The 16,996-nt window shown below is 43.0% G+C and overlaps 1 protein-coding gene across 4 annotated transcripts in view; it reads left to right on the plus strand.

The window, feature by feature from the left end:
• SPTBN1 (spectrin beta, non-erythrocytic 1) overlaps positions 1-16,996 on the plus strand; it is a 197,404-nt gene that overhangs the window by 110,652 nt on the left and 69,756 nt on the right. For all 4 annotated transcript variants that reach the window (XM_044263961.1, XM_044263958.1, XM_044263962.1 and 1 more), the window contains one exon: positions 14,620-14,771. In XM_044263961.1, the coding sequence (XP_044119896.1) occupies positions 14,620-14,771 (152 nt within the window). The remainder of the gene's footprint in view (positions 1-14,619; positions 14,772-16,996) is intronic.

Raw genomic sequence — 16,996 nt, forward strand, 5'->3', positions numbered from 1 at the left:
TATGCCATCTGTGCCTTCTGTGTCTTTGTGTGCTTGCAGAAGTGTTTCCAGAAAGTAAATATCTACAGGTGTGATTTTGGTAGATGGGGTAAATGCATATTTTAAGTTTGATATTGCCCATTTACTCTCCCACCAACCACACACCAGTGTGCCCTTTTCTCCATGTTTTCAGTAAGTGGCAGGATTGGTCTAAGGCATAGAGTTAGTTTACTTTTGCCTACTCTGACCTAGCCCTGTAAGTGGAACTTCTGCCACCGCAGCAGAACATCTGTGGGCTTTGAGCCCTTCCCACCCAGTTCCAAGATTATTATCTTTATACAGGCTGTTGAGGAGAAACAACTAAAAAGTCTTCATTAAGCAATAAAATGTCCCTGAAGAACAAATCAGCCATAGCATTCAGCTTTCCGGGCGTATCTAAGTAACAGCAGAAATACTTCTCCTGTGACAGGGTTGCTTTACCCTCCCCTATTACCTCCACAGACTGGCAGTGCTACAAACAGCCAGGTCCCTACACCTGTTATAAGGACCGGACTCTGTGGGGTGGGAGATAAAGCCTTGCTTTTGGGGATGGGAGGGTCCTGAGGTGGGGGTACTGCATGTGGGGGCACATTCAGGGATATTGTAAAGATAGACTTTCTGTGTTGTGGGAAGGGATTTGCATTTAGGTTAAGCAATACTGTGCAACAGGTTTATGTTTCCACAGCAAATAGAACAACAGAAGAACCTGGCTCCCTGTTTAAGCCCCTGCTCCTCCCCGTTTGTTGTTTTTTTTTTCACATGAAAGAATTAAGGTAGATAACTAGCTGTAAGCTAGAAGATTCAGTGTGGTCTACATCACACTTGGGGCACTGTCTTAATGAAACTGCACTTAAAAGCTTTGATTAGAGTTCCTATCAATGAAGAATAGGTTTTGATTTAAAAAAAAAAAAAAAACCAAACTAAATATGAACTGCGCTGTCCTCCTTTGATTAGGGTGAGGGAGCCCTTGGTGCCACTCACACTGTTGACCAGGTCATCATAGGGACTGAGTCCAAAGTCTGTTCTTCTCCAGTTTTTTTGTCCTTCTTTATTAAAACAAGGGAATGTACATTGTGTACTTACGGGATTTGCCTGCCAAAACTCTGTAATATTTGGCTTTATAAGAAATCTTGTGTAACTATTCTGTGTGTGAGGTTGAGTAAAGCCACAAAGGAAGTTACCAGAATTGTTTTTCAGGGTTTGACCCTGTGAGTGGTAACTTTCTCTTTTTCATTTTAATAGAGCTTAAAAGTGACTAAATGGTGGTGGAGTGTGGGCATCAGTTATTGAATGCTGTGAATTCTCAAGGAATTGAAAATTTCTCGCTGTTTTGGAAGAGGGCTCTGACTGCCGTCTGGCGCCTTTCCCAGTGCCTTCAGACCAGTTACTTAATAAATGTCTGTTCATTGGTTAATAGATCAACCCAAGAGGAAACAAAAATGAGAGGAGGACTGTGTGGCTGAATGTTAGGTACTAGTGTAGAACATGTGCTATTCTACACGGAATCATTTTGTAGGCAGTGAAATAGTTGACTGAGTTCAAATACATAACCGAGGATTGGTCAGAGCTTATCATTCAGTAAATTACTTCCTGAATGAAGAACACTCAATGAGCAGTGAAAATTTTGGTTTGATACACTAGGCTATCACTTAGAAAATAGTGTTAAACTAAAAAATTATTTAGTTCAGTCCAGAAAGTGGCTTATCTTTACAACTTAGTGTTTAAAAAAAAAAAAAAAATCCTGTCCCAACCATTAGCTGTTTCTGATACACAACTATAATTTGGACATCTTCTCCTCCAAACACGTGAAGCCTTGGGCTTACTTGCATATTACAGTTGTAATTTTGGAGTTTGGCCTGGAAGTTGAAACAATCTTACTTAACTTCTCAGTCTTCCATTTCAACCCTGATAGTTTCTATAGGGAGTCATAGTCGCTGCCAAAGGGGTTTAGGTGACAAAATGGTAATGATCTTTAGGGCAGAAGCCAGTTTCTAAATTCTTTAGTGTTTACATTTATTTGTTTTTAAATATAATTTCCCGTTAATTGGAACCTTGTCCTAATTCTAGTTCTAAGTGATAACTTGGCATCACTGTAACATTCTTTGTCTCAAACAGTAATCCTTTGCAGATTAAATTTACAGATATAACTATTGGGAGGACTTCCATGATAGATTATTTTAGAAGGGCATTTCCACAGCTGATTCATTTAGGAAATGATCATGTTAGTAAGCACTGTTTCATCCATGAAAAACATACTACTTTGTGGTGACCTTTGGGTCTTTGTCCCTCCTTCTTATCTTTGTGTGACTCTGATTTTATAAAAAAGAGTTTCTTAGACTTTAGCTCTCTGGAATAGTGAATTAGAGATAAGTTGGACATCTTCCTCAAATAGGACAGCTATCAGAAACTATTCTGAATGGCTAGAACTGGTGCAATAGCCTGGTGGCAGCATCATCCTTTCTAAAAGCATTGAGGTACAGGAGTATCCTTTTGAATCTTGAATTTCTTACAGTAATGTAACTCTAGGTTATGAAAGAGAATTCTGTTTTTCTCCTTGCATTGTTGACCCTAAGAAATCTGGAAAACTGGAGGAGAGAGAATATCATAAGCACGGGCCAGGGTGCACACTATTTGATTTTTAATACACTGGCTCAAACCAGCTGCATTGTCCACAGAATAGTATGGCAACCGTTTGTGTGCATTGCATGAAAGAAGAAACATAATAAATTCTAATTCTCATTACCCCTGCTTACTCCCAAGGCTCCTGTAATAAAACCCTACCTTAAGCCTTGAAAATGAAGGGATTTTATTTTCACCAGTGAATTTGTGTGTCGCATGATGACCTGGATAAGATATATTATTTACTGCTTCTTTAATTGTTGCTAAGTAAAGGTAATTCCCTGCCCTCATATATGGCAATGAAACTAGCTTTATGAAGTTTTAGTGTACCCATTATGGTACCATACTGTCCTTTAAAAAATCCTGTCCTAGTCTGTATAAATGTTAGCATTCTCCCATATAAGTTGGCTACTTAAAGATGTGGGGTCTGTTTAGTTCCAAGCTTTTTCCACCTTTTGAGGATACTACAATTACCTTTATCTACCTGGGACTTACATTTTTTAGCTTCCTTCCAGGGAGAATGGGGGTGGAGAGGTGATGGCGAATAAATTTTATATCAGGAAAAGAACCAAGGACCTGAAGCTTGTGCACACGGGAAGTAGGAAGTTGGGAAACCTGGCCTCAGGCCTCCTGACTTACCCTCATCCTTAAAGTGCCTTGAGTTCTGGCCTGCGGTGTCCACTGTGTTGTGTCCCTCCTGGCTACTGGGATAGCACTTTTAATTCTATTGTTTCAATGAAAATACTCCGAGGCAAGGGAGGGGAGAGGGCCCGGCTGGGTGCTCTGACGTGCACTCCCTGGCTGCTCTGACGTGTGGGCATGTTTAATAGTAGAAATTCAAATGGTCCCCGACACGGTATCTTGTTCTTAGCAAGTCTTCAATGCATATTTGCTAAGCTGATTTTATTTGAAAATTGAAATCAACAAGGGGGGTCCAGGACTAATGATACTCTAAAAATGTTTAAACCAGGAACTGATGAAACTTCAAGGACCAGGTAGTTAACTCTGTTAGCCTTTGCAGGCCACATAGGGTCTCTAGCATATCTCCTCATTTCTCCTTCAGTACACTCCCTCACCCCCAATATGAAAAAACATTCTAGTCCCTAGGATGTACAAAAGCAGGCTATAGGCCAGAGTTTGCTCTTTCCTATTTTCGATTGATCTTTTCAGTCACAAAGGAGCTGACCTGAGTGAGCGGGTGTTGTTTTGGGAGGGTAATAACTTATTTTCCTCAGGCAGTGTGGGATGGTAGTGTGAGGAGGAGCTTTGGGATTCTTCAGGGTTCACACAGATGAGGGTTCTAATCCTGGATGTGCTTTTGCCATCCACATACCCTCAGGCAAGTCAGCACATTCTTTCTGTGCCTCATCTAGTTAGCACTGACGTTTTAATGAGCCAGGTGAAGTTAATGATGACCCTAACCCAGCATCCACCAGCTCGGGGGAGCCCTGTAGGACTGACTTCATCCTTGGTCCTGCAGACTCCCCCCCGCTGCAACTTCAGGCTGTTTCCTGCTGGAATGTCAGGCTCATGATGTGCTTCTTGCCTGTGAAGGAACTTTGAAATGTGCCTCCCAATTTCAGATCAATTTAGTAAATGGTTTCTGGATATTTCTTGAGATGTCTTTTTTTTTTTTTTTTAAACTTTATCATATTTGGTTGTTGGGTTTTTGGGGTTTTTTTTAAGATTTTTATTTATTTGAGATAGAGGTGGGGCAGAGGGAAAAGCAGACTTCTGCTTGAGCAGGGAGCCTGACACAGGGCTTGGTCCCAGAGCCCCAAGCTCATGACCTGAGCTGAAGTCAGCCGCCTAACCAACTGAGCCACCCAGGCTCCTCTATCATATTTTGCTGATTAAGACATATGTAACAAATTTCAGAAACATCTTTATCAAAACACAGTTACAAATTACAAACTTCCAAGGTTTAAATTGCATTTATTTTAAATATTGTGTGTGTGGGGAATCTGTTACTGGTGTCAAATAAATGAGGTATTGTTACTCAATCCATTATAATCCCTTTGCCCAAGGCTTATGAAACCTATTGGTTATAATCATTAATGACTGTGTAACCTTTGGCACAGGATGCCTCTGTTTCTTCAGCTGTAAGCTTGGAATAATAATAAATATATTTAATAACAGCGGGTCTAAATAAATCAATAGATTTAAAGCAGAAGAGGTTCTGGCACATGGGCTCAATAAATTTAATATGTTATTGTTGCTACTGTGGCAGTTTTAGTAATTCCTTTGGAATCACCAATGTGAATCGGGGTACTGACAGTAATTTTTTAGACAGTATAATAAAATTCAGTATTACTTAATAGTTGCCTTCCTGGAAAATTATGTACAATTCAGATTTTTAGTAAAATTAAATAACATTCTTTTTTAAAATAAGCTTCATTGATGGATTGTTTTGCACTGGAACCAATCATTTCCTTTTATCATTTACTTGTATTTTTTCCTGTGAAGCCTTTTTAATATTTTAAAATAAATTTAAAACACTAACATACATTTCCAAGTTCATCTAATACTCTTATCAAGGTGTGATTTCCCCAGAAATTAGAGTGATTTGATAAATTTGGTTTTATTTATTATTTTTATTCCTCTGAGTATAGTTGACACACAGTGATTCGACAACTCTGTAGGTTATTCTTTGCTCACTCAGATGTTGCTACCATCTGCCACCATACAGCGCTGTTGGAGTACCATTGACTATATCCCCTGTGCTGTGCATTTTATTTCCTTGACTTACTCATTCCATAGCTGGAAGCCTGACTCTCCCACACCCCTTCACCCATTTGCTCATCCCACCTCTGGCAACCATCACTTTGTTCTCTCTGTTGATGGGTCTGTGTCTGCTTTTTGTTTTACTCATTTGTTTTGTTTTTTAGTTTACACATATAAGTGAAATTTTTCTCTTTTTTAAAGGCATTTAATTTTCCTTCCTCGTTTTGGCATACTACACTCCTTACTTCACCTTAGTTCTCCGCTTTGCCCTTGTTGAGAAGAGCCAGTGGTATTCCAACGGCCATTTGCTTTCAGAGTTCACTCCTACCATCCATCACCTTAGCCACCTCCACAGTCTTGACTTTTTGTGGATTGTGACTTTAAGGGGCTTGCCTTGAAGCAATGACCATGACTGGGAGGCAGGACCCCTGGGAATCAGCCTTCTTTCTCAGCTCATTATTGTGAGTCTCCCTCTGCAATGCCTTAGTTTCCAGTTGACAGAATTGGGCTGGGCTACTCAAAAAAAAAAAACAAAAAACAAAAAAAAAAAACCTGCTATAAGCCGCAAGCAGGGCCTGTTCCACTGATGTAAATCGTAGGTGCAAGGTTATAGAGAGTTCACAGTTGTTCTATAGTCTGCATATCAGACTGTTAAGTGTTAGCAGAGAATTGCATATTTGCCGCACATGCACTTAGAACAGATGTTTTCATGTGTTTTGTCCGTGAAGCAGGTTAAACTGTTAGGAAAAATATTTTAACTGAAGTTCTATTTATATACAGATTAGCAAACATAAATTATAAAGAACCGCCCGCATGCAGACTAACCCGTCACAGGGAGGCCTTTAGTCAAAAGATTAGTTTCCTTCCTTTTGCTGCCTCAAGATAACAGTTTGATTCTCTATTATCAATACAGCCAGTTGGCCTGTTTCCGGTTTCCTGCTCTGTGTGTTTTGCATGTTGCTCATGGGAAATGATTTATTTTTTCAAGCCAAGGCACATATGGGAACTCCACCCTACTGTAGTCTTTTGTTTTGAATTAAGATTCCCTTTTTTTTTTTTTTTTTACAACTCAAGAATTGAGCTTTAATGGATAAATTGTTAAAATTAGTGTAAATTAAGTCTCGTGACTATTGTCCAATTTGGTCATGTTAAGATAATGTTATAATTACACCCTTATGTATTTTGCTGCCTCATTCTGCTGTATATGTATGTGATGGCAATTGACACAAAACAAAATGAAAAATAAAAACTTCTCAAACTTTTCAGGTTAGCTTTGGACCCCTTTTATTCTGAAAGACCATGCCACAAAATTGCATTATTATCATTTATCAGACCTTGAGGAACAATTGCAAGAAGCAATAAAGTTATGAAAGAGTTTTCGTTGCTGAATGGTGGTAACATTTAACTTCTTAGGTTTTTGTGATTTGAAAACCTAAGAAGTTTGTGATTTGAAATTTCTTTCCTCAGTAATTTCAGCAGGACCACCAGTAGTAGCAGCAGACTTATTGAGCGCCTGTTTGTTGGGCATTGCAAGGTTGCTGGTTCATTCAACAGTGTTAGTTGTGTACTCATTCTGCCAGGCATATATACTGTGAGGCACTAAACAGATGTAGAATTGAGTCCTTTTTCCTGGGGGCAATTACAGGCTAGTGGAGAAAAAGCCACAGGATCCGTGATAAAAACAGATAACATCCCATCAAATGAGGGTTTGTTGAAAGGCTAATCTTGGCCTGGGGGTCTCAAGGAAAGATTAGAGAGGAAGAAGGGCCTTCCAGGTTCAGAGAATGGTGTAAACAAAGAAATGTGCATGGGAGAATTTGGGAGAATTTGGAATATAACATAAGTCCTGTGGATGTGTTGGGGGATCCCAGAGGAAAGTGTCTTCTCTGCAGATGCTGCTCTGGACCCTTGAATTCTCATCTCTGCATTTTGGACTGTCTTGTGGATGGCTGGAAGCCGTTGTAGGTTTTTTTGGTACAGTGGTGTGACTTTGAGAAACCACTGTTTGGGGAAGGTGACTACAACAGTAATGCTTAAGATGGGTAAAAATGAGGGGTGCCTGGGGCTGGTCCAGTTAGTAGGGCATATGACTCTTGACCTCAGGGTCCCGAGTTCCAGCCCCATGTTGGGTGTAGAGACTACTTAAATAAATAAAAACATTAAAAAAAAAAGATGGGTAATAATGAGAAAGGCGTGAGGGACTTCAGTAATTGTTGAAAGATGGGACCTGAAACCATCCTAATTATAGTGAGCTTTTTCTTCCAAACACCCAGAAATACATCTTGAAAAGATTGTCCTGGTAGCTGATCCTGTACTATTTTGTAATATCTTTTGTTATTTTTTGACTTTCCATTTTGTTTCCCCAGCTAGACTAACTAGTTTATTGAGGGCAGGGGACCTTGACTTAGACACAAAGTTCTACATATGGTAGGTGCTTTGTAAATACTCGAGCTTATTAACACTCTCAACTTCAGATTAGCCCTTACCCAGACAGTTATAATATTGTCCGTTTAAATAATTTAGCCATTCATGGGGCTGTGTTCATGGGATGCTTGCTCCATCGCCTCCTTTTGATTACTTCTCAGCTTCCGTCCTTGTTTCTCATTTCCTACTGTGAACCCACATCTACACCTACCATAGCTATCAGTCTATCCAGAGAAAAATTGCACATTTGCCACCTCTTCCTTAAGTAGGCCGCTATCTTAGCATAATTGAAGAGGATCCTGGTAAGAAAATATTCTTGGGTTATACCAGCAGGTTCAGACTATTTGAAAAGTAGAAGAAAGATGTTCTCTCTGCAACCAGGTATAAATCTAGTCTTTGAGGGGTCATTTGTCAGTTCCTGTTTCTGTATTTCCTTTATTTTCCATCCAGAAATGTTCCATGCCTTCGGGCCTTTCTTCACCCCTGGCTCCCATCCCTTTTCATAGCCAGAATTGTGGCATATGGTGAACGTGGTTGTGTTTAGCACTCTGTGCATGGGTTGTTGCCAAGAGATGCTATACAATCATTTCCATCACACAATGCCCTTCTATTCATCAAAGCTATTTCTATCTCCTTTAGCTTAACTTACCCTAGCATGTTCATTTTTCCAATTACAGCGGATTTTCCAGAGTAAATAAATCTTGAAGCATTACAGTTTTCCAGTATTGATGATGGTCATTCCTCAAAAGCACAGAAGTCAATTATGTGCTTTGAAGGGGATGAAGATGGAGAGGATATTCACAGCCTTTTGGTTAAAATTAGGCAAGAATGTTTTCTGTTATAAATATTTCATCTGTTTTCCCTAAGCCATCTTCTGAAAATTTTAAAGTTATTTATCAAAACCCAAAGACAGTGAATCTAGGTACTTAAAGAAGACGGTGTAGCCAAGCATGCATCCTGATTCGCTTTAACCTGACTGAGCAGTGGAAGAGACAGAGAAACACCCAAGGACACCCAGTAGTATATGCCAGCTTTGGCTCTCCGGGCTGCTGATGCCGAACCCTGAGCTGTGGTGGAGATACCTCGCGTGTTCCACCTCCCTGACAGAGTTGCTGTGCACGTGCATCACAGTGTAACTGCAGGCACGCCATCTTACCAAAGTCTCTTTTCAAGAAAGTGGGCCATAGAATTTTACTTATGATTCACTCCTTTCAGGAACCAGAAGCTGGTGCGGGTATTGCCACTCACTCAAGGTTGGGTTTTCTCTTTTGCTTCTCAGTGGTTCTCACTTTCCAGGTGGCTGGCTAATTTTTCTCCAAGCCTCTGGGGCCAAAGACTTAGCTGGAGAGATCCTAACACCTGGAGCCACTCCCGGTTCCTAGGTTTTCAGGGTTCTGAGGACATTTTGGTAGAATTAGTGGGTCTTGGAAGCTTATTTTGAGAGTAGCTTTAGTCTTTCCTGACTCCCACTCCTGCATTGACACAAAGACTCACCAGGCCCCCTCCCACTGGTTCCTTCTGCCCTTTCTTCACCTGGTTCCCCACGTTACTGTCTCTGGGCTGCTAGCTCGCAGTGTCTCAGGTCCTGCCTTCCATTGGGCAGTTGTGTCCTCAGGTACGATCTTGGTTTCTACTCTGCTTACCACACTGTACCAGTCATTGTGAAGAGGGGTCAGTGAGGAACTTTTGAACCTGAAGGCCCTCATGTGGACGAGTAGGGAGACCCATATTCTCTGTGGCTCTGTAGGTGGAGTGAGCCTTGCTGGGCCTTAGAGACATATCTAGACTGGACAGAGACACTGTCCAGTAGTTGGAGTTGCCTAGTGATGGAGCAGACCCTTTCACAAAATAAGGACTTGGGTTAGGATGGTGAGATGGTGGCTGATTCTAGATCTTGTATCACGGAAACCTGTTGGGTTTTGTGTTTTAATGCCATGCTAGGGGCATTACTTCATCGTGATTGAGAACTCAGGCTTTGGAGCCAGCCTGCCTGGAAAGTTACTAATTCTGCCAGTGGAAGTAGCTGTGGGGACTGTAAAGCACATAGATAAGTCTCAGTGATGTATTGTTATCCTAAGAAAGAAAGAACAAGGGACACCTGGGTGGCTCAGTTGGTTAAGCAGCAGCCTTCGGCTCGGGTCATGATCTCAGCGCCCTGGGATCGAGTCCCACATCAGGCTCCTTGCTCAGCAGGGAGCCTGCTTCACCCTCTGCCCCTGCCTGCCATTCTGTCTGCTTGTGCTCTCTCTCTCTCTCTCTCTCTCTGACAAATAAATAAATAAATAATCTTTAAAAAGAAAAAAAGAAAGAAAGAACGAACAAGCTGTTTTCTTTCAGTAAGACTGTTAACAACCTACAGCCATGTCCACACACATAGTTTCCCCCCTTTCTGGGATTTTTAAATAGCTGGCTCAGGTACAGTAGCAGGGATGTTTTTGCTTTTGGAAGAGTGTTGTTTTAGAGGACTTCTAAAGCCTTGTTCCACTCTGCGGGCATGTGGCTCCAGGATCCTGGATCTCAGCTGCTTTGAACGGATGAGAGCACTGCTCTGCTGGCCCAGAGGAGAAGGAGCTGATTTAGTGAGCATTTGCAACATGCCAGGCCCCATGCTTTGTGCTTCAACTCCTCATCCAGTGCTAGAGGGACCTTAGGTCAGTCTCTAAATGAATACAGTGTGGAGGGAGAGGGGGCAAGGACTGGCACAGCTGAGAGGTGCTTATCAGGACCGTGGAGGTGCCTGTTTTGGGGGGGCAGCACTTACCAGGTTATGAGCAGGGCTGTGGTGGTTGGGGAAGGGAGGAACAGGGAACCTGCTCCAGTGTCAGGCTCAACCGTGTCAACTTCTTGGGAGCAGATGCAGACATGACTTGGCCTAAGAGGCAGAAATGCCCACTGCCATATGGGGCCAGAGAGCCTCCTACACCTGTGGTTGTCCTGGAGGCTGAGGCAGTGGCAGTGGCAGTGGCAGCTGCTACTGTACTTCCTTGCAAAGAAGTAATAAGTGCTTTGTGGGATGCGTGGGGTTGAAGGTACAGAGATTTCTCCTGCTGCGGCCAGCATGTAGACCATCAGGATCCCAAAGCCTTTGATGTGAGCTAAGAGAGTAATGAATGAACAACACCCCCAACTCATATGTGTGTCTCTGTCTGTCTGGGAAGTGCAGTTTGAGACACCACGGATGCCAGTTCCTTTTGGTGGAAGCCCAGAATGTCTATACCAGGATTACCCAGCCTGGGCACCACTGACATTTTGAGCTGGATAATTCCTTGTGGGAGCTGTCCGTGCACTGTAGGATGTTTACCAGATCTCTGGCCTCTATCCGCTAGATGCCAGTGTAGCACCCATCCCCCCAGGCACGACAGTCAAAAATGTCACTAGACTGCTACATGTCCTGAGGGGAGGTGAGAACCACTGGCCTAAATAACCAAATCAGGGGCGTCCGTGTGGCTCTGCCTTTGGCTCAGGTCATGGTCCCAAGGTCCTGGGATTGAGCCCCACATCGGGCTCTCTGCTCAGCAAGGAGCCTGCTTCCCTCTCTCTCTCTATCTCTCTCTCTCTCTCTCTGCCTGTCTCTGCCTACTTGTGATGTCTGTCAAATAAATAAATAAACTCTTTTTTAAAAAAATAAATAAATAACCAAATCAGTTTGGAGTTTGTAAGGGCTCCCATTTCTTATTAATCAGATCTGCCTCATACGGGTAGAACTGGAAGTGGGCTCTCCTTTCTTGACTCCTTTCACCACTTCCTTACACAGTTCTGGCACAGTGACAGCAGCTCGGGCTTGGAAACATGCCTCTGGACTGTCTTCCATCATCTGTGCCAACGGCCTCCTGCTCCTTCTCAGGCAGGCGTCTGGTTGTGAGTGCAGGGGTGATGTCATTGTGCCTTCCCAGGAAGGGTGGAACAAAGGACAGAGTCCCCAAGGACATGCCGCCTCATCCTCAGCTAGGCTGCTGGGTAGATTTTTTTTTTCTCCCTTTCCCTCATTCAGTCCTCAGAAATGTTTGTTTTTCACCAAGCCATCCATTGCAAGAGGACACACTTAGCTGACTAGACTTTGTGTGTCACTGCTGAGCCCATTTCCTGCCCCTAGTGTGCCATGAGAGTGTTGGTTCTGGTCCAGTCCTTGGATGGAATCTTCCTTGCCTTTTCCAGTGCGTGGTGTGAGCTGGAAGAACTTAGGTCTTATGTGACTTCTTTGGCACGCTTACATGACCTGGGGCCTGCTCATAGGCTATGTGGGGTACATAAAAGAAAGCAGGAGTAAGGACAAGAAAGCAAGCTCTTGTTGCTCTCCTTTTATTTTTGTTCAGGTTCTTCTCTCCCTTCTTCCTGGAGTTTCTGGGGACCTGAGGAGCCCTCTTCACACAGATCCTCAGGCTGTGTGGAACAGTTTTATTTCCCCCTCACTGCTCTGCTCTACCAGTGGCCTCTCTGCCTCTTCCTGGGGGAGGAGAGTCAGGGCTGGGCTGTAACTCTCAGAACTGGGTGCTGGGGGAGTGCACTTACTGTCTTTGGAAGCAGGTCTCTGGAATCCCCTCATAAAGGAGCCTGTTGATTCAGAACCTAAAAGAAGCCAGGAGTGTTTCTATAATGTGAGATTCACCCAAAGGAGTGACAGTTGGCTGAGGAACACTTTTTGTGCTTGTATATTTAGAAATACCATAATCCAAGCAGGTTTTTGTTTTGATCTTGTTCCCTTGATAGGTGGGTGTGGTAGTGACTTTGAGCCCAAACCCTTTAATAAAAGCCTTGAAACCCATCAAGGGCTTTATTAAAGACATTTCCAACTCCAGTGTAACACATAAAATGTATTTAAAAAAATTAGTTGACCCTAAATACATCTGAACCAGGAGTTACTTGCCGTCTGTGAAGTGTACTTGGGAGAAGCTTAATATCTTTGTATTGTGTTCTGGACCTCCTCTTTCAAAACACCCAACTTTCAGCCAAAAAAATGCAGCTCCTTGTGTCAGTGTCATGAAGTTGCCGTCCATCATGATGATTGTGTGATTAATAATGCATGTGATCGTCTCTCTGTCACTTCTCATGATGTTACTGGTACAGCTCCTTTTTCATCCATACTTTGCCCCTTACTACCTATTTCTCGTTCCCTCAGTCCTGCCCTTTCTGATCCTTTGTCTGTTTTGGGTTGGCCTTTGTCCCAGGGAAAGGCCCTCTTTTCCGATGGACAGACTGTTTGTTTAGAAAAAGGCTGAGCTCACCGCAGCAGGTGGTCAGCTGCCTTACCTGCCAGGCTCTCTACAGTACAGGCTCACCTGCTGTGGGCTCTGCCTGGCTCCCTCCCTGTGCTGGGGTAGCTGGAGGCTTCCTCAACGCCTTCCAGGGAGACCTCCCATGATGCTCTGGCCCACCTGGGAGCCCGGTACCCCTGGGCTGCCAGTACATGCCTGTAAGCAAAGGTTGCTTTTGAGTTGTCACTAGTAGTGGTGAAACACATAAAAAATTTTGGGGATCTGCTTTCTTTTTTATAGATTAATGCATAAGCTTTGGTGGGTTTGGGCTTAACACTGGAAGGAATAGATCTTGAAGGGTCTTTCGGCACACATTCATGCTAAAGAACCAGAAGTGGGGTGAATAGCTGACAAAGGGTGTATCTGTAGAAAACAGTGAGTGAGTACGAATGAGTACAGGGTACATTCTGTGTGTCCCTGTTGAAGGTTTCAGCAGCCTGCATTTAGAACATTGTTCAGAGGCAAGAAGTTTGTAAGCCTCTTTGTATGGATGTGAAAGGCCAGTTCTGGGCAGGTCTATCTCAAGTTTTAGGCTTTGAGTTGGACAGAACTTGATCACTGATGCTTGAAAAACTATTGTTTCCTCGATGACTTCGTTATTCTGCTACCATACTTTAGACCATAAGCTGTCAGTTGCCTTTTCAGTGAATGGTTAAAGTTTGGAGATCATAGCTATCCACCCATGTTATGGAAGGAGATCCTGAACCCAGTATTTCAGCACATTTTTGGGAAAACCTTGGGCTCAGACTCTGCTCTCCTAGCGCCTAGCCGGATCTCTTTGCATCTTAGTGTGTTGCCTGCCATTTTTTCTGTTGTTCATAGGGGCTTGGGACTTGGCAGGTAAGAGTGTCATTACAAATCAAGGTCATGGGGCATCTCAGTGTCTCAGTTGTTAAGCATCTGCCTTAAGCTTGGGTCATGATCCCGGGGTTCTGGGATAGAGCCCTGCATCAGGCTCCCTGCTTGGCGGGAAGCCAGCTTTTTCCTCTCCCACTCTCCCTGATGGTGTTCTCTGTTCTTGCTGTGTCTCTGGCAAATAAATAAATAAATAAAATCTTGGGGGGCAAAAAAAAAAAAAATCGAGGTCATGAGTGAATCCATCTTCTGATCCTTTGTACATGAGGGAAGCAATTTTGTACTGTCTCCTTAGCTTTTCTACCCTGCATCCCTCCATATACTGTGTACTTCCCTAACACATGCCTTTTGGAGGAATGATCATAGCTGCAACATATACATTAGAAACTTTACCAAACATTAGGCTGCTAGGCAGGCCTGTACAGGCCCCCCCCCCCCCCCCCGTGATCTACTGTATCCTCTGGCCTCTTCATCAGAGAGCAAAGAAAATGGAATGAATGAGAGCAAGGATATTCTGCTGGTGGTACGTCTAGGGGCCCGGATGTGTTCAAGGGTTCTATGGTTCCAATATTTTTGAAGAGTTGATCATGCTTAAGAGGAGCTAATTTGAGGTCTCATTAGCGTGTAGTTTTCCTGTTCTTCCTTTGGGGTCTTGTGACCCCGCTAGCACATAGCTGCTGCCGCCGTGCTGTAACTGATGATAAAGGGAGCTCTCTTCTGCTTGCAGATGAACGCGAAGCCGTACAGAAGAAGACCTTCACCAAGTGGGTCAATTCCCACTTGGCCCGAGTGTCCTGCCGGATCACAGACCTGTACACTGACCTTCGAGATGGACGGATGCTCATCAAGCTGCTGGAAGTCCTCTCTGGAGAGAGGCTGGTAAGTGGGACTGTTTCTAAGTGACTTGCACCATAGGTCAGAGAATGTTTTTGAAAAATCGAGTGTGGACTGACTTCTTCCTGATGAATTTTGCAATTAATGATTGATGTTTTTGAGAAGGATAATCTTGATAAGTGAGATGAGCATGTTGGAAAAAGCTCCTGTGTACCGTTGTGAGTGTAGGTGATGTTCTTGAACTGTAATTAAACGGCCTCGTTCTGGTAATTTGTGAAGTTACTACCCTTGGTCTGAAAGATCTTGGCTGGTGTCCTCAGACTCGAGCACTGGCTCCAAGATGAATCTCTCTCCCACGAGGTCATGGAATAATTTTAAATCTGTTCTCTGGAAAATCTGAGCTGCCGTACAAGGTGGCAAGAATTGAATTCAGTAGTCTCTGGTGTTTTTTGCCTTCTTCCTTGCATACTTTTAATTTTGGGGGTGGGGGAAGAGGCTGGTGTTTTGTCATCTCCTTGGAAACACAGAGCTTCTGATCAGTTCACTGTGTTGTTTTGGGCAGGGGAATTGCCAGCCTACGCTGAAAGTTCTGTCCCCATTCTGTTTCCCAGAGCTGTTGCAGCTGTCTCGGATGTGACTTTTGTATATGAACCTTAAAGCAGTCCCTGTAACTGACCCAACAGGTTTTGTCTGGTCTTGATTTGAAAATAGGTGCTAAATTGTACCAGAGCATATGTAGTTCCGTAGGTGGTAGTGGGACTGAGCCAAACGGTGACACCTAGGGATAGAGCCCCACATCTGTAGTGATATCACTGGGAAACTATGACTCCGCTGGTTGGCAGGACTGCCAGAAAGCCTTATTTTTAACTTGAGCTCCACCCTGTAACTCAACAGCCCCACGGGTCTGTATGCAGACAGACTGACACACCTTCAACCTCAGGCAAGGGGCTGCCCTATTACTAGCCAACCAACAGAACCGCCTCTTCACTCTGGGTTAAAACAGAGTTTTCTCCCTCCCTGCCCCTCTGTTCAAGAACAGAGTCCTAGAAAAGTTGGTGAGGCCCCATCTCATCTCTAGTGAGTTTTGTCTCTGCTCTTGGTTCCCCAAGCATGCAGGTCTTATTACCTCATCCTCTTTGAGAGTTTTGGGTCAAGCTAAACAAACTCAAAAAATAAAGGAGGCTTATTCCCAAGACCATGGTAGCTGCCCTGAAGGTAGTTTTTTTTGTTTTGTTTTTTAAGATTTTATTTATTTACTTGGCAGACAGAGATCACAAGTAGGCAGAGAGGCAGGCAGAGAGAGAGAAGAGGAAGTAGGCTCTCTGCTCAGCATCGAGCCCAATGTGAGGCTCAATCCCAGGATCCTGTCATTTATTGCATTTTGATTTGTTGTGTGTGGGGGGGTTTGTTTTTGTTTTTGTTTTTTTTTTGAAGTGTGTCTTGTGTGAGAACCTAGGGTAAAATTATTGTGATGTGTACCTTTAAATTTAATATTTAGGGGGTTTTTTTGGTTTGTTTTTTTGTTTTTAAAGATTTTATTTTTAAGTAACCTCTACACCCAACGTGGGGCTCGAACATACAACCCCAAGATCCAGTTGCATGCTCTACCAACTGAGCCAACCAAGTGCCCCTAAATTTAATTTTTATAAGCAGACTTTTCCCCATACCTCTCAACTACTTCTTTTCTTCTTAAATGTTTAGTCTAGTGTGATTATTTTTTTATTTTATTTTGCTTGTTGTTGAAAATGACTGAAAAAAATCATTTAAATGTCATGTGGTTTGAAATTAATTTGAACATTTATTTTGGGTCCAGTAGGGTCCAGTCTTCCAGGCTGTAGGGAGCAAAGTGTTCACCTTTGAAGGTCCATAATTCTGTAATATGAAGAAGATTGTGTCTTGATAACGTCCACATAACAAGTGGGATCAGCCCCATTGCCTTTATTCTGAACAGGGTAACAAAAACTTCAGTAGGGAAAAAGACAGCAACTAGCAAAGCATAATTCTTACTCATGTGCAGATCCCTCCCACTCCTCACTTTATTTGCTCTTTAAAAATATATAGAGAGATATTAAAAAAAATTTTTTAAGGCACCCAGAGACCTAGAAGAGTAGGGTGAGAAGAGGAACATAGGATGGGCGCCATCTCCAACCTCTTAGGCAGTGAGTGCCAGAAATTGTGTTTAGCAATGACATACTACTTTGTGAACCCCCAAGTGCCTTAACTTCTTTCATTATTCATTCCTCACAGCCAACCCTGATTATAGGCAGTCT

Source organism: Neovison vison, chromosome 8, assembly GCF_020171115.1.
Source record: "Neovison vison isolate M4711 chromosome 8, ASM_NN_V1, whole genome shotgun sequence".
Classification (NCBI taxonomy): Eukaryota; Metazoa; Chordata; class Mammalia; order Carnivora; family Mustelidae; genus Neogale; species Neogale vison.